The following is a 25,078-nucleotide window of genomic DNA, read 5'->3' as shown; positions in this document are numbered from 1 at the left end:
GGACTCCAGGATCATGACCTGAGCTGGAGGCAGTTACTCAACCAACTCAGCCACCCAGCGCCGCCCCCCCACCCCTGGAGTCACATTTTTTAAAAAGATTTTTATTTATTTGAGAGAGAAAAAGAGAGAGCACGAGCAGGGGGAGAGGAAGAAGCAGACTCCCTGCTGATTCCATCCCACGACCCTGGGATCACGACCTGGGCCAAAGGCAGACGTTTCACCGACCGAGCCACCCAGGTGCTCCCAGGAGCCACATTTTGAGAACCACAGCATTACTCTATCATTTCTGCTATATTCCTATCCTTCCCCGGTTCTACTTGTTCCTTAGAATTGCAGGGGAACTACTATGGGGCCACACAGGGACCTGCGACATTTCTAGCATTCTGCTTTCTTTGAGGCAAAGTGCTCCTTAACGAGATATATGATTTGTACACATTGGTACAGGAGCCCTTAGAAGAAGTGGGCTTTATTCTAAACCTCCCTCTTCTCCTTCCAGAGGCACCTGTAACCTGTGAGCACAGAAAAGAATAAAGCTAAAGTAATCGAATATTCTAAGTAGTTTTCCGGGGGGCCACCTAGCTTCCTCCGTAGGAAAGTGGCCAGGATCTGGGTGAGGACACAAAATGGCATTAAGGTGGTCAGCTGAGGCCACACAACCCCTGAGAAGTACGTACACAGCCCCCATGTCCTTTTTTGTCAGCGAAAGAAAAGAAACTAAAAAATCTTATCTTTGCAGTTAGGTAGGGACGCCCATGAGTAGACAAATGCGGGAGAGGACCCGGAGCCTGCGCGTTACAGCGTGGGGTGGAAGCTGGGACAGACCCAGAACGCTGCGGGGACTGTCCCTCCCACAGGCCCTCCGCCCCATGAAACGGGTCTCCCCTGTCAAGTCTCCCTCGAGAGCTGTGCAACAGGCCACCCAAGCCGAAAGGGAAAAGGGGAGGAAAGAAAAGAAATGCGGATGACACACAAGTGGAGGTTTCATTTCTAGAAAGAGCCCATGTGAGTAAGATGGGTCTTCATAACAGTTTGGGAAGATCCGTGTCATTCTGAAGGTTACCAAGATCTTCAAGGACACAGCAGTCAACAGCGGTCACGACGCTGCCTCTGGCGGGCAGCTTTATTTACATATTTCTCTTTCCCTTCTAATTACTAATATGAATGCATTGTGGTGCGTTTTGCTTTCTTAGTTCCTGAAGCACATTCCCAAGAGGAGACTCTTGTGAAGATTCTGAAATGACACGTTCTGAAATGACACTGTAGCGACAAGTGATAAAGCCGCCTCTTGGGTGCCTGGGGGGCTCCGTCGTTAAACATCTGCCTCCAGCTCCGGTCATGATCTCAGGGTGCTGGGATCGAGACCCGCCATCGGGCTCCTGCTCAACAGGAAGCCTGCTTCTCCCTCTGCCACTCCCCCAGCTTGTGTTCCTGCTCTCGTGGTCACTCTCTGGCAAATAAGTAAAATCTTAAAAAAAAAAAAAAAAAAAAGAAAAGAAAGAAAGAAAAAAGGAAGGAAGAAAAGGAGGAAAGAAAGCAAGCTTCCTCTTCTCAATCACCTGACCAAAGCTTGTGTGTGAGATTTTAAGCCGTTATTTCCCGGCTCTGGGTCTCCCAGGACACGGAACAGAAGAGCCATGGCTCTAATTCTCTAATCTCCCAAGACCCACCTACCCCGAGGCTGATCTGTTCTTGCCCTTACATAGCTCCTGGGCCTCCCGAATTGAACATTTCCCAAATTGATTATCATCTCCTGGCCCCACCCAAGTCATGGCTCAGCTCCACACATAGGCTGGTCACCCAGAATGTCCACCTTCACTCCACCAAGTTCCCATGACAGATAATGAGGTGTCAGGCCCTGTTGATTCTACCCTCCTAAATCTCTCCATCTCACCCATAGGCTCGCCAGCCAAAAGGCCATTGCTTTCATGTTGCCCATTATCAACTCCTGCCTGGATTATGGTATTCTCGTTTGTAGTCCTCTTCCCAACTTCCAGTCTTGGAAGCAATTCTCCAGATGCATTTCATTTTATTTTTTTGAAGATTTGAGAGAGAGCTTGTGTGCAGTGGGGGGAGGAGGGGGAGGGGCATAGGGAGAAGGAGAAGTAGACGCCCCCTCTGAGCAGGGAGCCTGATGTGGGGCGGGGGTCCATCCCAGGACCTCAAGATCATGGCCAGTCAAAGGCAGAAGCTTAACTGAACCACCCAGGTGCCCCTGAGACACGTGACATTTTAAGTTTTGGTTTCTTTTTGTTTTGTTTTGTTTTTTTAAGATTTTATTTATTTGACAGACAGAGATCACAAGTAGTTAGAGAGGCGGGGGAGAGGCGGGGAAGCAGGCTCCCTGCCGAGCAGAGAGCCCCATGCGGGGCTCGACCCTGGGACCATGACCTGAGCCGGAGGCAGAGGCTTTAACCCACTGAGCCACCCAGGCGCCCCAGACACGTGACATTTTAGATAGAAATTCCTTTCCTATGAAGGGCTTTCCTGGGCCAGCACATTAAATTCCATTAACACCCTTCCTCGCCACTGAATCTAAGAACGCTACAAGGGAATAGGGTAAAAGCGCACCACACTAGGCCCGAACCCTCCTTGGGAATCGCTAACATACAAGGACCGTTTCACTTCCTAGCTAAGTTATTTATTGATTTACAGTAAGTCTCATACCCCAAAATGGCCCACGGGCCAACTCCGCAGTATTATTTCTGTAAAGTCTTTCAAAAGAACACCAATTTTGTTCAGGTTTCAAGTTCTAGAGGAAACCCTGCCTGCTTTTTCAGGTATCAGGTGAGTTCTGAAGCGAACAGGGATGAGGAGAATCAAGCAAAACGTGGTTTTTAAATTAACCTAATTTATAGTATTGCCTCTGCGCTTGTGAATTATACCAAGTTATTTGGAGTTAGAATAAAAGGTAAAGCACAGGGTTGAGTTAGAGGTAGGCCGTAGTACTCAATATCCTGCCGCGGGAAAACGGCACGTTCAGTCCTATTTTCTTCATTTATGAAATACTAATACTGGTCTCCAAATAGGAGTGTTACAGTGACACTGCTCTTTTTTAAGATTATTTATTCATTTGAGAGAGAGTGACCAAGAGCAAGGGGGTGGGGAAGGGCAGAGGGAGAGGGGAAAAGCAGACTCTCCGCTGAACATGGAGTCCAAGGCGGGGCTCGATTCAGGACCCCAGGACCACCACCGAGGTGAAGGCAGACACCCAACCAGATGAGCCACCCACGTGCCCCATTAAAAGCCGGTGGTTTCAATCTCCGCTTTCTCATATGTGAAATTAGGACCCTAATCCCCAGATCATTTCCAGTGACTACAGGTGGGAGATGGTAAGGAATTGGGTGGGGAGGAGAAGTCTGCATTTACACAAGAATTATGCCAGGATATCCTGATCCATTTCCATTAGACTGTTCATTAGAAATGAACGGTCACTTAGGCTTGAAGTTACAGGACACTGTGTTCAGCCTCCATCCTCTCACCATCTCGGAAACCTGGGGCTGCTGGGTCCATTGCCTTCCTTATAGAGCTGGGTGGGTGAGGAGTTCCTAACTCTAGTTCTAGTTACTGGCTGGGATTTCAGAGGTCTGTGTGACTGACTATCCAAAAACTACTTTGGGGAGTTCGAGGTCAGCCAGAGGTTTAATGAGATTCTAGTTAAAGGGCCCTTGGCCCCCAAAAGGTTAAGAATCACTGGCCATTTTTGGTGCATTTACACATGTCCCAGGTACATTCCAAACTCCCACAATGTTCTGTGGAGAATGTTGCAAAGGTGTAAGTAATTAAAAGAAGTTAAATGTGTGAGGATTATCACAGCAGTGGAGAAAAGCAATCAAAACTGAATTAAGGTGAGATTACAGAAAAGAAAATCCAGGGCTTTAATTAGGTCGCATTTTATTTAGATAAATGAAAATCTGCCCCCCAAACAGAACTAGGAATCAAATATTGTCTCAGGTTAAAAGGAAACTTGCTATGCTTGAAGCTTACACTGAAAGCTAAAATTTCCAGCCCTTGACTATTTGTAGCTCCAAACACCAAAGGAAAATACGGGAAACACAGTATGTGTTAACAGAGAGGCAACTCAGGTGTACCATTAGCAAAATAACCTGAGGGGGAACATTTTACATTCCCCAATTACAAGAAGTGGTGAGAGTTTACAAGTCTTGCATTGCGTTCTACTGTACATGGCTCTACAGTAATGCCAAAAGTAGCAAAATATAGGCACTTGCTCCAACTTCTGCAGTTTACATTTCGCTGTTAACATACTTCATAAATCAACAGCAGCTTTAGAATTATAATACAGGATTCTATGTCATGCTGTTAATAGCATTCCTCCAGCTAATGGAAGTGTTGCTTAACAGACATAGGTCTAGAGCTCGTACAGAGATAATCTGAGGCACATCCAGATAAAGGAGTATGAAAAGCACAGTCATGAAGCAACCGCTGCTGGAAAACCAGAATGACTTGGCCATGGGTGCTCCGGGAAGAGCAAACCCAAACAGAATGGAGTGGGAGGGGGTTTAAAAAAAAAAAAAAATCAAAGTTTACCACTTGACTACATAAAGCCTTAATCAGTTCAAAGCAAAGCGTCTCGTGCCATAGAGATGAAGTCAGTGTTTGACCCATCAGGAGCCCCTTACGGATTGCTTGCTCTCATCTCCATTGCCTCTTGGTTGATCTTCAAAAACCAACATCAGCACTTGGATTTTTTAAGTCTCTAAGTTGGCAAAAAAATTATTTAGATCAGAGGGTTTTTTTTTTAATTTGGGGGTTTTAAGTTTCATAACGATGTTCAGATGACTATTATATAGGAGAATAACTCCTTAAAGGATCAAATATTTCCCAACTACAATGTCATACACTGTTATCATGAGGTGTCTCATGATATGATATGCCCCCCCCCTTTTTTGGTCGTCAGGTTTGTTGATCTAAGATCAACTACTTTCTAATTTTAACAACCTTTGTTCTTTCTGCCAAACTTGTCTTTCTAGAACATCTAGAATAAAATCATTAACTAGCAGTCATAATTTCAGTTTGCAAACCAGAGTTCTGAGTTTGAGTGCAATTTAAGATGCTCGTGTGGCGAGGCCATTTCTACGTGTGAAGAAGCGGAACACGACACAGCTAACTGTGGCCAAAGTCGGACAGTATTTGACATTTTGGCATAAATTAGGAATCATTTTGGTATTATTAAAAAATACTCAAATCACCTACTGGGCAAGGCATTTTTACTATTAAGCCTTCTTAAAAATTTCTTTCTTGACGTTTCTCATTAAAACCTAGAATGATGAAAGAAAACGGACTTTTTCAGGAAGGCACCACCAGATGGTAGCACTCTATCAGTCCTGTCCGTCTCAAAAGCTCCTGGTTGACCTGCACTAATGCCTCTCTGCTGGGAGTTCCTCTGAACATTACCTCAGAGCAGTATCCAGTGGTGACACCATGTAGTGACCACACTGGAAACTTCTACCTCAGCTGCTTTTAGATCTCAACAAACATGCCCCAGGCTTCCTAGTATCTAATAAAACCAGCAAATCTAAGTGAAGCAAATATTTTATTTAAATCGGTTGTCAAATCACAGTTTATCCAAATGAACATAATGCGACATTGTCCTTTAAAGAGTGGGCACAGATATGGCACAGACACAATCCAGGACCTACCAAAATATCAGTCATCAAGAACCTGACTTTCCTTCACGCTGTGTGCGAATGTCGTCCAGCACAGAAGAATAGAATCAAAACCTTAAAACAGCCAACTGTTTTCTTGATAAGATGAAAAACATTTCTCGCTACCTTGCCTCAGGATTTCGGCACACTCCTCTCTCCAAACAGCCACAATTCAGAGAAAAGGCTTAGAGTGAATCCGCTACTGAAAAAAAAAAAAAAAAACACAAAACTCCCTTCCAAACCCCACTGGGCTAGAAAGAAATTTCACAGTAACAATGGAACATTCTGTATGTTTCCCTTCCCCACCCCAAAAAGGTGTTTTATTTTTAGCACACTGTGCCTAAGAGGAAAGTGACCCATTTTAGAGCGGTATGAAACACGGACCCTACTCCTTAGTAGATTTTAAAGTATGAACTATAGCTTCTGATCAGGAATGTTGTCTCTAGGGAGCTGTTCTCACAACTTCCCGAGGCTTGACCGCGGCTGCATGGCCCGCCTTATCCTGGGCGACACAAAAGGAAATGTACCATCCTGCACATTTCCTTAATCATTAAGAAAAAAAAAATATACAATAGATACAGAAGGAGGGTTACTTAAAACATACATATAAATACATAAAGGAAGATACTCCAGTTTGAGAAGCAGAACCAGGTTTGGCCAACTCCAATTCCAGGTTAAGAATTCAGGACCTTCAATCAGAAACACTGGAACAGGGTATCAGGGCAAAGTGAGGGGGGTGGCCCTGCGAGGAGGAAGTGTTAGATGGCTCTAGCTCCCGATGCAGCCTCAGGATTGTCAGGGGCTCCAGAAAGTTGAGTCGAGGGACCTGTTCTTCGGTTTTGAGTCCGGAACACTGGTCTCGAGTCTCGTCAGCAGCATCCATCCCCTCCCTCCTACTGCTCATCTTCATATTCAGGTCTTGCAAACACGTGGGTTGGACCTGGAGGAGGAAGGAAGAATGCGAAGTCAGTCAAGGTCTTCTCCTCCCTTGTTCGTTCCAGGAGCAGCGGAAGCCCTTAGAGCAGAGCGCCGCCCCCCAAAAAGCAAGTGGGTCAGGACCGTGGCGGTTCAGGCTGGGCCACCCCAAAACTTGGGGCCTGTGGCTCCCCAGCACCAACATTTGGGCCCATCACACACACTGGGAAATTTTTTAAATGCCTGTTCCTACTGATGGGGGAACAATTTTTTTTTTTTTCCTTGAGAGCTATCAACTAAAATTTCAGGCTGTAGGATAGCAACTCACCATGAACTTCTGCTTATAAAGAAAAATTCAATGGGAGCACAACCGGTTTCTTAAGGCTTTGAGCCACACACACATGCACGCTTGTGCACACACACATGCCCCTTCACTTTCTTTGAAAGCAGGCACGTGGGTGTAGAATGAGCTCATTGTTTTCATGACATCAGTTAACCCTGAATGGCAGCAGGTCAGTGAGGGGAAAAAAAGGAAGGGAACCAGGATCTCCTTGACTGTTCTTTGCCCAACTAAAGGTTCTGCCTACAGTCACAATGATTCAAACTCCTGTTTCCCTTATAACAAATTTGCCATCACATGGCAAGAAAAGAGGAAAAGACTGTTTTAGAAGAGGAAGCTTGCTTACATGACGTTTTAGGATCCTGTGGGTTCGGATTTTGTCGGTTCTCCCTCCTGTTTCTGAGTGTCGTCCTGCATTTCGGTTTTGATCTCTTCTTCTAACTCGCTGTGCACTTTTCCTTCTGGAAATTCTACTTCCTGGCCATCTTCCTTCTCCTTCAGTGTTGGTCCATCTGTGTCTGAGGACTCTTTGCTCAAGCCTCCTGGGGCCGCCACACCTTCCAGGGCTGAGTGCTGGTTTTCCCGCTCAACAACATGACCTTTTTCATCTTCTTGGGGTTCAGAGAAGGACCCCTCTAGCCTTTCTTCTAAGCCGGCACGATCACCATCTTCTGCAACAGACTCGGTCCCGGTTGCTTCTTTCTTTTCCTCGGACAGGAGAACTGCCTCTTCGAGCTGCTGGTCATTTATGCTGGAAGGTTCTACCTCAGCACTTGCCACCTCAGCAGAAGCTTCACTCACAGCTTCGCACACGTCGGAACGGGTCTGTTCCCCGGCGGTGAGCGTGGCTTCTCCTTTGGCCACCACAGCTCGAGTTCCATCCCGTGCAGTGGCCTGCGGCTCCCCTTCTTCGGTCTCAGGGTGCGCCCTCCCCTCCGGGGCGTCGGCGATCATCGGCAGGGCCTGTGTCTGCAAATCAGCGGCTGTTTCTTCCGTGCTCACTAACTGATCAACAACGGTCTGGATTACATTTTGTACAAGTTTACTGCTCTCGGTCTCAAGTTTAGAAATCTCGGTTTCAGCCTTTCCATCTTCCTTTCTTGTTTTACTCCCTTGGACTTCCGGACCAGCAGTGGGCGCGTCCTCTTCCTCTGGGGACGGTCTCCGGGGTGGGGTTTTCTCTCCTTCCAGGTCAGCACCGATGCCTCCTTCAGGGGCAGCAGCTGTGGTCACGGGTGTGGAGTCTGGCTGAGCCTCAGTCCCTGTGGGCACCTTGATGTCCTCTGGCCGGGCGGTCAAGTCCTCATCTTTTTTGGAGGATTCGTCCTCTGGTACTAACTGTGCGTCTGCAGATTCCTGAGTTTCCGTGGTTTCTAAAATCTTGACAGTTTCTTCTAAGACCTTCTCCTCCACTGCTGCAGCCGCTGGAGTTAATGACGCCTCTGGGGTCTGGACTTGAACTTCTGTGCGTACCGCTTCCTCCTGCACTGGCCGGGGAGAACCTTCCCAAGCGGTAACCTCCTCTTCCCCCTGGAGGCCGGCCACGCCGTCTGTCTGCCCCAGGTGCTTACGAAGCTCCTCAGATGTGGTCACAGCTGGTTTTTGCTCTAGTTCCTCTTCGGGGTCTTGAGCTGGCTCTGCTTCCGTCTCCTCCCTTTCTCCTTGAACTTCCATCTCTCCCCCCGCTGGGGTGGGAGATGGTGTAGGACTGTGGATTTCGGTGTCGTCATCCTTCTGAAATTCAGATTCTTTAGGAGCTTCATCTTCAAAGACAACTTCACTTGTTTCCTGACTCCTGGTAGTCTCGAGGTCTGCACCTGTGACAGGGCCTTCGAGAAGCGGTTTCTCTCTGCTCTCCCCACCGGTAAATTGACCTTCCTCTTCAATCACATCCATCTTTGAAAGAATGGGTACGGTTTCCACCGGTACCTCTTTGTCCATATGTTCTAGAACCTCTTCCGTTTCTGAAAGTCCTTTAATTTCTTCCTGGGATGGAAAACTAGCAGGTGTTGGAGGCAGCTGTTTGGGGACAGAAACTGCTTCTGCTTCTGGGACCTGGGAATCTTCGCGCATCTCCAGGATCTGCTCTTGCTGTGTCACAGGGAGAGCTTCGAGATCTGCTACTGGGGTGCTTCCGTTGGTCTCGCTGTCTGTAAGGGTTTCAGTGGAGTCAGGAGCAACAGCCTGTTCCAGAATCAATTCTGATTTTACCCCAACCAAGGTTTCAGCTTGACAAGTGGTTCTAGGCTCACTGGAGTCCACACTGTCTGTGACTACAGGAACTTTCTCAAAGCCTTCTGGGGTGGCCTGGATGACTACTTCGGCTTGTGTCAAAGTCTCAGCTTTAGCTTCCTGTGCCTTCACTTCCAACACTGCATCTGCCTCTTTCTTCAAGTCTAGCCCTGGAGCATCCTCTTCGGCTCCATCCAGCTTCTCCAGTATTTTGGCTCCTACATCCCGTGCTGTCTGAATCATGTCTTCTGACCCCCTGGTATCAGGCAGCGGTGATCCTTCTTGAACTTTCTCCGCAACTGCCCGCAGGACTTCTTGAGTCCGCCTCTCTTGGTCTTCCAGGTCTGGCACACTGCCCTCCACCTCCTGAACAGGTGTTGCTTCCTCTGTGGTTTCTGGAGAGTCGGTGAGCTGAGAAACAGCTGAGACCATGTCAGCGGTCTCTTCAGCCCCAGATGCTTCTGCGGCTTCTGTAGCACAAAATGCCTCCGCACCTTCTGCAGCCGTCACGGCCTCCGAAGTTAATTCCGCCTCGCTCACAACCGTGTCATCCGTGGCATCTTGGCCCTCTGGCAGAGTTTTGGTAACAACGGAGGTTTCTTTTGCAAGGATCTCTCCTTCAAGTACCTCTCCAGTTAGGGGTCTGGCTTCCTCTTCTGTTTCTTCAAGAGGTTCTGTCACCGAAGTGGATATCCAAGACGGCGACCTCTCTTCGACACTGCTAACAGCCCTTGCCCCGTCGAGGACAGTCACCTTCACGCCATGAACCAGATTCGTACTGAGCTCCTCCAACACAGCAACAGCTACCTGCTGCTCGGGCTTCTCCTCACTTTTTTGGGCTTGCTGAGCTTCGATTTTCTCCCTTTCCACCGCATCATACTCAGACAGAGGCACCACGGCCGGGACATCAGAGTCATCTTCGTTGACCTCTGGCGGCCCCGCATCCTCAGCAGTGGCGTGTTCCGCTTTCCCGTCTGACCTTTTCTTCCTTCGTCCGGGAATAAATTTCTTAATGGAAACCCAAGACTCCTCTTTCCCAGGTTCAGCATCTGACGCAGAATGTTCTACAACAGACCCAGGTACAGCATCTTCGCTTTTCTCTTCCAGTTTTGACTTCGATTTTTTCCTTGGAGTGACTAATCTTTTAAAGGACTCCCAGGTGGAAACCCCCTCTCCTTCGGTGGGGCTACCCGCTTGCTCAGGTGAGGGGCTGCCTGGCCCTTGATCCTGTTCCTGAGAACCGAGAAGCGCAGCGTCCGGTCCAGTTTCTTTGTCTTTTCCTGCATCATCCGGTTTCTGGCCGTCTCCTCCCATCGTTTTCGGTTCCCCTTCATCATCGGAAGATGATGCTTTTCTCGCTCTTTTCTTGGATGATCCCACACAAATCAAAGCTTCCCAAGATACTGAGGTATCAACCCTGCGCTTGGGTTCTTCTGGCTTCTGTTCTTCTCCACTTCCCTTGGCTTCCTCCTGCATCTCAGAGGCCGCGCTCTCCGTGGAGGACAAGGTGGCGCTTTTGACTTTCTCCAACTCATCTTCTTTGTCACTTTCAGAAAGCCTCCTGACACGTTTCTTGGGCGTCACCATCTTTTTGAAAGATGCCCAGGGAGTAACACCTTCTCTCTTCTTCTCCCCGTCGGAGGTAGTCCCTTCCTCAGCCTCCCCCTCCTGCTGTGCGTCCCCGAGGCTTTTCTCTAGACACACGATCTCCTCTGGTTCCTCTGGGGACGAGGCAGAGCTCTCGCCCTTCTGTTCATCTGCACTGTCCGGAGACTCTGCTGCGACCTGGTGGTGCTCCCCCAACTCTTCATCCCCTCCTCCTCCTCTCTTCCCTTTCTGTTTCTTTCCAGAAAGCTTTTTTAAGCCAGTGCTGGTAAAAAGTTTCTTTAAAGGGCTTCCTTGAACTTTCATTCTCTCTTGGGAGGACAGCATGTCTGCCTCACTCACGACGCCCTCCGGGTGTGCAGAGAGCACTTTCTCCTCGGGGCTCAGGTCAGCCGGCTGGGGGTGGTCCCCTCCGGGGGTGCACACTTCTTTCATCTTCCTTGGCTCCTCAGGAGGCTCGGCTTTCTCGAGCTCAGCCTGGGATTCTACCCCTCTCTCAGAGGGCAGGGGCTCCACTGCTTCTTCTCCCTCAGCCTTCTCCTCCTCTGTCTTCTTCTCTGGCATCCTAACGTGGACTTCGGCAACAATCTCTACCTTATCATCAAATACTTCTGTGGCTAAAGGGGCGGGTCTCTCTTCGGGCGCTCCCTGCACTTGATCTTCAGAGGGCAGCTCGACTTTTTCAAATTCCGCAGACAGTCTGGCAGCGTCAACGCTCTCGGCGATCTCCTGGGGGCACTCTTGCTCGGAAGCTGCCACTTTCTCGGAGTTATCTTCTCTCTTTTCCTGTTCCTGCGAGTCTCCTTTTTCGGGCTCTTGGTCCTTTTTCTTCTCTGAAGCTTCCAGCTCCTCCTCCTTCGGCTTCCTGAAACTGGTCTTTTTTCTCCAGCCAGCCCAGCCTTGTGTGAAGAACTTTCTGAAGGGTGACGCTGTTTCGCTGGCCGCCGGACTAGCTGGTGACTCAGGAGATTTGGTGGGTTCTTTTTGTTTATCTTCCCCGTCCTCTCTGCCTTCCTCTGCTGCTTGACCAGACTCAGCCTGGAGAGAAATCTCTGTGTTGCTTGGCTCATGCTTAAGGGTTTCGTCGGGTTTCTCCGTGGATTGTTTTAGTTCACGGTCTTTGGCGGTTGCCTCTCCGGTCTCCTGGCTGGGTTCCTGGTGGTCACCAGCCCCGTCTGCGGCTCCTGATCCTTCCCCTTCATCTTTTTTGACAGTGAGTAGCTGAACAGTGTCGGACTTCTCGGTCTTATCCTTTTTGACAGTGAATTTAAAGCCAACAAACTTAAACACCTTCTTAAATCCAACATCATTAGCCTGGGCATCAGTAGGTTGTATCAGTTCTTCTAAATTGCTTTCTGAAGAAGGAATCTGGTCGATGATTTCAGGCATTTCCTCCTGCCCATCCTTTGCTAGGTCTTGAGTGACCATGGAGCCAGCAGCCATCGCCTTATCTGAGGCTCTTTCATTCACATCTTCAGACTCTCTCTGTCCAACTACAGAAGAAAGAGAGTAGTGGAGAAGAATAAAATTATTACAGTTCAGAAAAATTATACATGTTTAAAAAACATAACCAAGTAATACTTTCTTTAATCTCAGGCAATTTCATGATAGTCTTCTCAGTATTTGTAAATCTCAGTCCATGAGGCAGTATCTGCTTCTTTCAAATGACCTTTAAAAATTCAGGTTTAAAGATACTACCCTGCTCCTTCTGTTCCCTGTGAAAGCGATGTTTACACACCCAAGTACCAGAATACTAGTTACATATAAGTAGCTGCAACATCATTAAAGCGGGACAAGCAGATTCTGTTGCAACGGAAAATGGATCAATCATCACACCCACGACCTAGAATCCAACCCATTTTAGAAAAATAAGCTAAATGGCAACAAAAGAATCTAGACAAATCTAAAGGAGAGGTATTCTATGTGACAACTAGCTGGCAGTCCCTCTTAACAAGTCCCCCAAAATGGACTGAGAGCTGCATGGGGAAATTCCAGACTGGGGAAGGGCAAGTGCAAGGAACGATTTAACGTGACAGATGGAAGGTGCTCAATAATGTAACACAGAATGTGAAAAATCGTTGTGTTGTACACCCAAAGCTAAAGTAATGTGGGTCAACCAAACTCAAATAAAAAACAAAATAAAATAAAATAAAAAGAAGGAAAGGTGGTGCTCACAAGCTGAGAGGTGTAACAGAAGGACACAGCAGTCAGCTTGAAGGGGTCTCCTGCTGGACAAACACTGAAGCATAAGGAAGATGATGACAAGGATGGGGTACAAAACACTGAACGAGAAAAGAATCCATGAATCACGAGTGATACTAAAAAAGTAAAATAGGGAACAGGGAATACTTCTTCATGAAAAGTGCCAATCAATAATAAATTTAGACATAATTTCCACTTTGATCTACAGTCACTCATTAGAATTTCAAAATTCTACCACATCAAGATTCACATTGTTAAGGATGAGTTAACAAAAATGTTTGTTTTTATAGCCGATTACACAGGCTCCTTCCAGACCATGGTAAACAGCTGTTTGGCCGTGAAAATGTTGAGCATTATAGTCTTTGAAGATGTACTTGCGTCCTTCATCCAGTATGATCCACTTACATGAAATTAACATAAGTAGATTTTCTTTTAGTTCTTTGGGGAGGAAAAGTCATGTTTTAGAGTTCAGTTCATCAGCTGGGTCAACCGAACTGAACTTTTCCACTGCTCAGAATAAAGTAAAAAATCATTTCTCATTATGTTCAATATAAAATAATACACAACACCATTTTCATGGCCAAGTGTGGTTACAAGAAGTTTTACTGTTTTGAATGCAGCTGTGACTGAATAAATTTGGAACTAGTCATATCACCATTAAAACCAGCCATTCAGAGGCGCCTGGGTGGCTCAGTGGGTTAAGCCTCTGCCTTCAGCTCAGGTCATGATCTCAGGGTCCTGGGATTGAGCCCCGAATCCAGCTCTCTGCTCAGCAGGGAGCCTGCTTCTCTCTCTCTCTCTCCCTGCCTACTTGTTATCTCTGTCTGTCAAATAAATTAAATCTTAAAAAAAAAAAAGAGTAACACATACTCAGTGTAGAAAATTAGGGAAGGGGCGTGTGGGTGGCTCAGTGGGTTAAAGCCTCTGCCTTCTGCTCAGGTCATGATCTCAGGGTCCTGGGATCGAGTCCCGCATCTCTGCTCAGCAGGGAGCCTGCTTCCCTCTTTCTCTCTGCCTGCCTCTCTGCCTGCTTGTGATCGCTCTCTCTGTCAAATAAATAAAGTATTTTTCTTAAAAAAAAAAAAACAGCCATTCAGAAGCAAAACAAAAAGACAGGAGTTAGGGGAGAAGTTTTTATAGAAAGGACTTGAACGCAGAGTAAGGAAATTATCTGATTTGCAGCAGCTTAAACGGTCATGTTATTTGAAAAAGCTTAGTTGTCTGTCATCAGATTAAGAAAACTGCTCTTTGCCAGTATCTTTGTAGTAACTCCTTCAGTCAGAAATCCAGAAATGCTAAAACCATTGGGTGAAAGGTTGTCAGGAAACCTACAGTTTTAGAGTATCGACACACAGATCAAAAGGAAAGCCTGCCTTTAGAGTGGAGGTATCTGCAAGTACCACCTTAAACATCCCCACTAACGGAACAAAACTATCATTGTGCTTTCTGATGTGAGGCACTGAGAAGGCCAATAAATCACTTACAGTACTCCTGCCAAAAATGCTTAATGGAATCTTAACTGTGAGGAAACGAGCAGACGAATCAATGAAGGATATTCAGTACAACAACTAGCTTGGCAGCTATGTCAATGTCACAATGTACGACAGTCAAACGAAAACCCAAGTAGACTGTCTGCAAGCAACTTTCAAACAGTTTAAGGAGAGAGACTGAGGGTGAGGGCGGGAAGGAGAGAGACTGTGCTAGACTCTACATAACTGCTGAATTAGGTCACGTGTATATGACTTTATTCTGTTTGTCTATAGTTTTGAAATTTAAAAAATCATTGAGGGTTTAAACAAGCAAAATCAATGTGAGAAGGGAGATACCGTGCTAAATTAATAAACTTAAGAAGCATAACAGTAAGACCTACTGGGCACGGTCCTAGATTGGTTATCGGTGATGGCAAACTAGCCAAAGGAGATTTTTGGCTTTTTTAGGAAAACATAACTATGATTTAGGATGAATCTTCTTTCCTGAAAAGAAGAGCTGAAGTTTGACTTCAAAAAAAAAAAAAAGGCAGATTATCATACAGTATATATAGTGTGATTCCGTTTTGGTTTACCCCCCCCCCCACTTACCAAAGCCCCCACCCCAGCAAACACACACCCCTCACATGATCTCTGGGGAGTAGAAATGTGATTTAAAAAAAATTTTTTTTTAATATTTTTGAAAGATTTCTTTCTTAAGAGAGAGAGAGCAAGTGAACAGAGCAGGTGGGGAGGAGAAGAGGAGGGAATGATCTCAGACTTCCCACAGAGCACATGACCCAAGGTGAGGCTTAATCCTACTAACCCAAGACCACAACCTGAGCCCAAATCAAGAGCTGGATGCCCAACCGAGCCACCCAGGCATCCTCTGATATATTTTAGCTTCACTTCTATAAATCAAAGTCAATTAAAATGGACACAGAAAAGGTCTTTTTTTTTTTTTTAAGATTTTATTTATTTATTTATTTATTTATTTGACAGACAAGAGATCACAGGCAGAAAGAGGCAGGCGGGAGGGGGGGGAAGCAGGCTCCCTGCCAAGCAGTGAGCCTGATGTGGGGCTCAATCCCAGGACCCTGAGATCATGACCTGAGCCAAAGGCACAGGCTTTAACCCACTGAGCCACCCAGGTGCCGCCAGAAAAGGTCTTAATACCCACAGCATAAAATGAAGCTTAATAATTATAACAGTATCCACCACCAATACTTAGAATATATCTATACATATATGAAATACAGATACATTTGTAAATACATATACAACATGGTCCTCATGGGCTCAGTTTGCTTGAGATCCTCACTCCCTCTCCCTCTGCCCTCCCTCTGGCTCATACTCTCTCTCCCTCCAATAAATAATTTTAAAAATTTGTTAATTTCCCCAATTATAAAAGTACATTCATGGAAAAAAAAAAAAAAACCTTTCCCTGAATTCTTTTAATGTAACACAAGAGATATAACTTTTTTTTAAAGACTATTTATTTGACAGATAAGAGTGGGAGAGAAAGCTCAGAAGCAGGGGGAGTGGTGGATGGAGGGAAAGGGAGAAACAGGCTCCCCGCTGAGCAGAGAGCCCATCCCAGAAACCCTGGGATCAGGACCTGAACCAAAGGCCGACACTCAACCAACTGAGCCACCCAGGCGCTGGGAGATGTGGCTTTTTAATTTAAAGGTACACAATACCAAGGAAACTACACTATGGAAAAAAGTCAAACCCCAATGATACACTCCACACTAGTACAATTTTACTGAAAACGTACACAGATATCAATTAAATTTCCTGCCAGCAGGCATGAGAGAAAAACAGACACTCATTAACTAACCTTTCTAAGCTTCCCTGGAAAATAAATGCTGAGACAATTGCTAACACAGGGGGAGAAAACAGGTGTTAATACACACCATTTCCCTCCCTCTTTTCCCTCCATGCTCCCAGATCGGTTTCAATCGGAAACACTTTTTCTTCAATTCTGGGATGACTGGAATGTTTACAGTCACAACGAGAGAGACAGAAACCAGCAGCTGCCAACTGGCGGCACAGAGCAGCCGGCGACGCTCCCACCAGCCACCGATGCTGACACCGGCTCTTCACACACAGCGGTTTACGCGAGGAACTCAGCTCTTTTTTTTTTTTTAATTTATTATTATTATTTCGAACTCATCTCTTTAAAGAGGGATATAGGATCGCGAGAAAATTTAAATCCTAACTGGTCAACCAACTGGTCTACAGCTTCTAATGACCGAAGCGGTCCCCAGGAGCCAGTACAGTCCAACAACCTTCCGGGTGCCGTGGGTGGCCCTCAAGGCCGACCCGCCCACCGCGTCCCTGGGCAAACCGCCGCTGGGGGGCGCGCTACTCACGGCAAAGGTTACTCCACCAGGGCATCGCGCGCCGCCACCCGGCAGAGAAGCGCTACAGGGGCCGGGGAGGCCCAAGCTTCTCCCAGCTGCCCCATCGCGCAGTGGACACGGATACCGCCGACGAGGGCGCCCCCTGGAGGCCAGCCACCACGTGCGTCACAGAGGGCACAGCCTCCTCGTGGTCCAGCCGCCCAGGGCTCTGGCCTCACAAGCCCGCAAGGAACACGTCCCGAGGGTCCTGTGCATCATCCCAATGGGTCTCTTCAAATGTAAGTGCACTCAAACTCTGAAAATCCTCATGGCTAAATGACTGGCAGACTGCTAGACCTCAATACTGTTGGATTTCTGAGCTGCCTCTCTGATCTGAACTTTTAGGCAGTCAACTCCAAAATCGCAATGCATAGTGATGGCCAAAGGGATAGCGGGATCCTGCCCACAGCATGGTTCGTCGTTTGGTTGTAAGAACTTAAATATCTTGAGTTTAAGAACAAGAACTGTGTGCCTCGTGCACGTTCCCATTACAGAACTCATTCAGAGTCACAACGCCTTGGGCTTGAAGGAAGAATTCACTTTGTCCTCCCAACTGGGGAATAAATGAACTTCAAATATTATATGGTTCTTGCAAAATGGTACAACCACTTTTGAAGAGAGTTTGGCAGTTTTCCACAGAACTAAATATTTTCTTACCATGATACTGCAACCTGCTCCTTGGTACCTCTCCCGAGGGAGCTGAAAACACGTCTACACAAAAACCCGCATATGGATGTTTATGGCTTTATTCATAACTGCACACACTTGGGAACAACCTCAAGATGTTCATTATATGAATGGATGAATAAACTATGGTACATCCAGAAAATGTTATAACATCATTCAGGGCTAGAAAGAAATGAACTAGCAAAAAGCCACCCAAAGATACAGAAGACCCTTACATGCATTATCACCGGGTGAAGGAAGCCTATCTGGAAAGGTTACATACTGTATAATTCCAACCATATGACATTCTGGAAAATGCAAAACTAGAGGACCCCCCCCCCAAAAAAAATCAGTACTGCCAAAGGATCAGGGGAGGGAAGGATGAACACACAGAGCATGTTAAGATTTTGTGGCAGTACTCTCTGTCTACTTGTGATCTCTCTCTGTCAAATAAATAAATAAAATCTTTTAAAAAAAAAGATTTTGTGGCAGTAAAACCAGTGAACCCTCCAACATGGGTTTGAACCATGTGGGGCCCCTTATCCATGGATTTTTTTCAATAAATACAGCACAATACTGTGTAAGTGTATTTTCTCTTATGATTTCCTTAATAATAATAATCTTTTTCTAGCTTACTTTATTATAAGAATAGAGTGGATCATATATATATAACACACAAGTATGTTAATCAACTACTTATATTATCAGTAAGCCTTCTAGTCAACCGCAGGCTAATAGTAGGGTTAAGTTTTGCAGGAGTCAAACCTTGCATTTGGATTTTTAACCAGTAGGTCCCTAACCCCATGATGTTCAAGAGACAACTATACCCTATGATACTCTCAGGGTAGATACATATGATTATTATATCATTTATTCAAAACCCACAGAATGTACACCACCAAGAGTGAACCCTAGTATCAACTATGGACTTAATAGGTGGTAATGATGCCAATGTAGCTTCATCAAAAATAGTAAATTCACCACTCTGGCGTGAAATTTGATAGGAGACACTATGCATGGCAGGGTGGCAAGGAGGCATAGAGAACTCTGTACTTCCCAGTCATTTTTGCTATGAACCTAAAACTGTTCTAAAAAATACAGACTATTTTCTTTAAATGGTCTCATGACTTGGCCAGTGTCATAGTAGGGGTGTGGCATTTCTGGTGGGCCAAAGGCTGAAGGGGGAGCATTAAATAGGAACAAAACAAAGTCAGTCTTTTTAAAAGAAAAATTCCATACACTTTCGAAGTGCTATGCTTATCTTCCAAAAATTTTAACATTTTATAATTTGTAACTGCCACTTATGACAAGAAAAAGTATTGAGACATGTCTACTCCCATGCTTAGATGGAAAAACTGCCATTACGTCTGCTGTAAACAGCACTTAAAATTCTATTTCGGGGCGCCTGGGTGGCTCAGTGGGCTAAGCCTCTGCCTTTGGCTCAGGTCGTGATCCCAGGGTCCTGGGATCGAGCCCCGCATCGGGCTCTCTGCTCGGTGGGGAGCCTGCTTCCCCCTCTCTCTCTGCCTACTTGTGGTCTCTCTCTGTGTCAAATAAATAAATAAAATCTTTTTTAAAAAATTGTATTTCAGTGTAAAAACGCTGTTTTTGATGGTTATAGTCATGCCATTAAAAAAAAGAAAGAACATATATATCCTACCCACCCACTCACTGAGAGTCAAAAGATCACTCAATCACCATTTCCAACCATTATGGTAAAAACTGGGTGAGGCTATGATCTATGGGCACTAAGTGGGGGATGGGAGACAGAGCGGGCAGGGTATTTACGTGCTCACTAGCTGTAAGGGTGGGGAGACAGGGCAAAAACTTAACACCAACTTCCATTAGGGCCAGATGCACATCGCATGTAAAACCTTCACAAGGGACACAGCAGCATCTGTGGCTAAGAATACATAACCTAACATGATAAAGGAAATAAACACAAAGGAATGCAGTGGAAATGGGGAGAGGAGAGCTATAGGCTTCCAACATGTCAATGTCTTAAAAGACAAGGAGTACAGAAATTAAAGAAGCTAATGGATTTAACACATAATACTGATCCACGGAGGGATCTCACAGTGCAAGGTAAGAAATGCTAAAATGGACACTTTTAGATTAGTTGACGAAATTCGAACAAGGATGATAGATTCTACATAATGACTGTAATGATGTCAATACAGGACACGGATGTGGAACTACAGTTATAAAAGAGAATATATCTCTTCTTAGGAAACAGACACTTAATACTTGGGAATAAATGACGTGGATAACTGAACCCTCAACAGCTTCAGACAAATTCCTATCTCCTGCCCATACAAGGGCTGACAGGAACCTGTATGCTGGTTTTTGGTTTTATTTTGTTTTCCACCACAAAGGAAAAGTAAATAAGGAAGCGAATGAAATACAATACTAACAATACAGGAATCTGGTTAAATGATATATAGATGTCTCCTGTACTTGTGTTTTATTTTTGCAACTTTCTCTAAGTTCAAAGACACTGTTTAAAAAAAAAAAAAAAGACACTGTTTAAAAAAAAAAAAAACACCCAGAGATATGTGAAACAGATAAAAGTGACTAAGAGGTACAAAATTCCAGTTATAAAATAATCATGGAAATTCAAAGTACATCACAGGAAATGTATGGTGATAGACGGGGACGACACCACGTGGTGAACAGTAAGTAACGTACAGAGCTGTTAGCTCGCTATGTTATACACCTGAAACTAATATAACGTAGTTATACTTCAATTAAGAAACACTCAGCAGAATCAACAGGTGCAGATAACTAATAATACAGAAAACAACAAAAGGAGAGAGGGTGGCAGTCATAGAAGACATTGGATCCTGACCTCACAGCATAGACCATAATGTTTTATCAAGGTATTAACAGAGAAATTACTCTCTCCCAAATTCAGGGAGGGGGGAAATTAAAAGAGCCAAAGTTCTGGAGACAGATTTGGTTTCAGCTGCACCACATCTAGCACTGGGCCCTTGGGCCAATTTCCTGAAGTTTCTGTTCTTAGCGTCTTCGCCTAAAACATAGGTCACCTTTGCAAAGGCTTGTTAGGAGTAAGTATCCGTTTGTTGTTAAGATAAAACAAAAACTCTAATTTTTTTCTTCATTGTCTTCTTTAGAATAGAACTATTTCATTTTAATTATTTTTTTGCCAACTCCAAAATGATCTTTATAAACTGCAGGAGATTCTTCAAATTCGGAAAACTGGGAATGACATGCATACTGTGTCCAGAGATGATCACTATTACTAACCGAGAATGTTTTCTTCTGGCTATAGTTTTCAAAATTGTGATAATGGCCACAAAATTTATTTTTACACCCTCCTATTAAGAAATAATTTATTGGTCCAATTTTTCATCATCACTGTCCAAACCCCTGAGCAAGTGTTTGAACAGAAGAGGGCAGTATTGAACGGTTTTCAACTCCACCAGGCTGGAAGCCTTGCGAATTTCCTAGATCAGGACCAGAAAAAAAAAAAAAAAACTCAAAAATCTACCAATCCATAAAGCTTAGGTGCCTTTTCAAATTCTCTATAGTTGAACGTATACCTCTTTGACTCTCAACACAGATGCTAAGGGAAAAAACGGGACACAGATATCCTGAGTTGGCTCCCTCCCTCTCGTTTGTTATTCAAACCATGTGAGGATCTAGACCCTTTATCCCATTTTGGACCAACTGAGGGTCGGAACAGTGACGAAGCCCTTCTTTTTGTGTTGAACTTCACCCCCCCCCCCCCCCCCCCCCGCTTTTCCAGGCCCATCGGTACCCAGTACATTTCCCACATGCTGCCAGAAGAGGGAGATCTCCAGACAAAACCATACTCATTCCTGTCCCTGTTCTAGTTTGTGGTGAGCAGAAACCTTTTTCCAGGCATTTTTAAAAATTTTTATTAACATATAATATATTATTAGCCCCAGGGGTACAGGTCTGTGAATCATCAGGCTTACACACTTCACAGCACTCACCATAGCACAAATCCTCCCCAATGTCCATAACCCAACCACCTCCCAACCACCTCCCTTCACCCCTCCCCCGCCCAGGCAACCTTCAGTTTGTTTTGTGGGAGGGATTAAGAGTCTGGGTGGCTCAGTGGGTTAAGTCTCTGCCTTCAGATCGGGTCATGATCCCAGGGTCCTGGGATGGAGCCCTGCATCAGGCTCTCTGCTCAGCGGGGGGCCTGCTTTCCCCCTCTCTCTCTGCCTGCCTATCTGGGATCTCTGTCTGTCAAATAAATAAATAAAATATTTTTAAAAAAAGAGTCTCTTATGGTTTGTCTCCCTCTGGATCCCATCTTGTTTCATTTTTATGTGCTGTCTGCATATTGGTTCTGAATGAGTTAAAGATCATCGCCTGGGGAGCAAACCTGCTGGCCCAGTTTGGCAGGGTCTGGGCAGGGTCGCTGCTGGGAGTGAAGGCAGCAGATATGAGAGACAGAAGGCAAGTGATAATAGTATCTTCTAGAAAAGACAGGCCACTGTTCACCTACCTAGATTCACACAGTGGAACCCATTCACAACCAGACCCAGAAACATTTCATTAATAAGTTTACCTCCTCTGCTCGAGTTTTCAACACATCAGCTCCCTTTAGTATTATCTGCCTTAGATTTGTCCGACTGGATTGAAAGAGGACAATCAAAAGGCTTGATCATCTAAGCATCACTGATTTGAGGATATACTTTCTTGGTACCCAAAAAGTCCCTCCCCAGAAACAACTGATTTTACAGTAGGCCTTTCTGACACAGTTATCACTCCTGCGGGACTCAGAGTGATCGAAATTTTCCACTTTGAAGACACTGCTCTCAATCCAGCAAGATTCCCAAATACCCATAAAGCCGAAACACAGTGCTCATTTACCCACTGCTTTGGTGACTGAGCTAGAAAATTCCACATTCTTGCTTGGTATCAAAGACAGCAAGAAGGCTTGGAAAGGGAGAGGGTCTGCTTATCAACAGGAAAAAACTCTAGTAGATAGAGCTGGCAGATACTGGTCCTCTCCACACCCCAAAGCCATTTAAAAGGGCTTTGACTACAAAGGAAAAAAAGACTACAGTCCTAACCTCAGGCCACACACTCACCAGAACCACGCTTCCCACCTTTTGCTTGGGACATGGTCTGTGTGGACATATTTTCCCACATCGCCGTCAGTGGAAAAACATCGTAGAAGTCCTGCTTCTCAAATAAACATTATTACAGAAACCATGCATTTCTATTCCATTTTTCTGGGAGAAGACTCTAATCATATGCCTGTGTGAGAGTGTCCATATGTTGAAAACCGTTACTTGGAAACACAAAGGATGATTTTATTTTTGGGGAAGTGTATTATTTTTAGTCATCTCTACACCCAGTGTGGGACTCGAACTTACGAACCTGAGATCAAGAGTTGTTCACTCCTCTGACAGAGCGAGCCAGGCACCCCAAAAAACACTATTTTTAAAATGATGTACAAGGTGCTTTCATGCACTTACATTTTCAGAATATGTCCTCGAAGGAAAATCCTTATGGTGAACCTAAGGTATTGAAGACATAGTACATTACAGATAGACACAAACGAAGGTACCAGCTTCCTAAAGCTGTCCTACCACCGGAGGCTTTGGGTAAGCTTGTCAGTCTGTCTTGTGTTTTTCTAAGACAAATGAAAAAGTATCCCTAAAAAGTGTAGAAAGTAGAAGAGAACAGTGACGTCTAATAGTATATATTTTCTGGAGTGAACACCTGGAACTGTATTTTCGTTTTTAAAAATATAAGCCACTCCCCTCAATAAACTATAGGAAAACTGTTAAGAGCTTTGATAGTAATCTATGTATTTCCTTTTTATTTTTAAGATTTTATTTATTTGACAGAGAGAGATACAGCTATAGAGAGAACACAAGCGGGGGGAGTGGGAGAGGGAGAAGCAGGCTTCCTGCTGAGCAGGGAGCCCGTTGTGGGGCTTAATCCCAGGACACTGGGATCATGACCTGAGCAGAAGGCAGTCACTTAATGGCTGAGCCACCCAGGTGCCCCTAATCTACGTATTTCTTAGTATTATGAATTTGTCATCACAAGCCCTTTCAATGTCAAAAAACAAGAACAAGACCCCTACAGGCTGCGAAATATTACTGAGTCAAGTTAATGTGAGAATATGGGAAGTATTTTTAATGATGTCTCAAGCAAAACTTGAAATCATTTATGGTATAGAAATCCCACTTCGGTAGAACATATTAAAGCTTTTAGGTGTTAATTTCTAGTAAACTCTGCTTCATCTCCAGATGAATGTCCAGTTAGTCAATCCCCATTTATGAAATCAAACACAAGAGACGTCCGAGGTGCATGGCCAAATTTACACTGTCCTTGTGGAACTGTCCTCATCCCCCTACTTCCCAAGTTTCAAAAGGCACATGATCCCCCAAAAGTCTCATAGAAGCTGTGCTCCACACAGACACCCCACCTCCAAACTCCACAAATGCAATCGACAGTTGCAAATCAATCAACAGGTCCAAAACCTACAGGGTCTGTTCTCACTCTTCCAAATACTTAAGAGATTAAGACATAAAAAGTGTAACTCGTTTCTTCTATTGTAGATGTTTAAAAGAAGACAAGAAAGAAGTCATATGATATACTGCAAAATTTTAATGCTTTTATCCAAACGTAGCTTTCCAAGTCCCGTGGTACAACAATAGTCATTTTTGTCAGAGAAAAAGTGCAATATTGCAAAAGCTGCAACATTAACTTTTTCAGTTTAGGGTAACCAGAGCGCTCTCTTCTGTAGCCCCGTTAAGCCCTCTTGCTGCTGACATCTGGATCTGGTTAACTTTCTCCTACAATCTGCGGCACTGTCCTGGAGTTTTTCCAGAAATTCTCTACATTCTAAATCCATCCCGTATATCCCACACACCCAACGCCCTATGTTGTCATGCTCATTAACCACAAAACCTCTAAAGGAGATGTTTAACTGGGATTCAAACTCAGAGAAGAAAAACCCCACGTAGGAGGGGTTCAGGTGACGGTCCCCATTTGTCCCCGCCTCAACAGTGATGCTGAATGGTCCTTGTACCTCGAGGCAGGCATACAAAAACAGGGGCACACTAAAGCCATATTAATATCCTTTACAAGGTACACTACGGCTGTGCTTCTTAGTAGCTGTGAAACACCAAAAAAAACTGAGTTATCATCTTTAAAAGGGTGTTAAACACCCATTGTGTGCAGGATTATTGTAGAGAATAATGCGAATGGGCCCTCAGTAGGAGGTAGTTATTACTCTAGTAGGTGTGACGGTCCTCATTTCAACATCCCACAAGTCTCTAAACAACTAACCTGCCTCCTTGGCAGACAGAAGCAGCCATGTAGAGGATTTTTTAAAATCCTGTCCAAAGATCTGCATAGAGAAAGGCAATATAAATCATCTAGAACTTGCATGAATGTTGGAGGACTCTTCCTTCCCCGGTTTGTAGTAGAGACAGAGTAATGCTGCCCTAATTCCCCATGACACTCCACAGTTATCTCAATAACGTGTTAGAAGAAACAGGTTAGATATTTTCAAATTACCTTTCAAAATTCAAGAAGCATTTTTCTCTTGGCACACCATTAGTA

The 25,078-nt window shown here is 45.0% G+C and overlaps 1 protein-coding gene across 4 annotated transcripts in view; it reads right to left on the bottom strand.

Moving 5' to 3' along the window:
- Window positions 1-4,720: 4,720 nt before the first annotated feature.
- Window positions 4,721-25,078, bottom strand: part of AKAP12 (A-kinase anchoring protein 12) — a 99,286-nt gene continuing 78,928 nt past the window's right edge. For 2 of the 4 annotated variants that reach the window (XM_047734022.1, XM_047734024.1), the window contains 2 exons: window positions 7,265-12,248; window positions 4,721-6,603 (listed from right to left, as the gene is read on the bottom strand). In XM_047734022.1, coding sequence (XP_047589978.1) covers window positions 7,273-12,248 — 4,976 coding nt within the window. In that variant the 3' untranslated portion in view covers window positions 4,721-6,603; window positions 7,265-7,272. Of the gene's footprint in view, window positions 6,604-7,262; window positions 12,249-16,798; window positions 16,920-25,078 lie in introns of those variants that run through there. The other 2 variants (XM_047734025.1, XM_047734023.1) reach the window with 2 other exon arrangements.

The sequence above is a fragment of the Lutra lutra genome, chromosome 6, assembly GCF_902655055.1.
Source record: "Lutra lutra chromosome 6, mLutLut1.2, whole genome shotgun sequence".
Taxonomy (NCBI): domain Eukaryota; kingdom Metazoa; phylum Chordata; class Mammalia; order Carnivora; family Mustelidae; genus Lutra; species Lutra lutra.
This window is presented reverse-complemented; position numbering and strand designations above follow the sequence as displayed.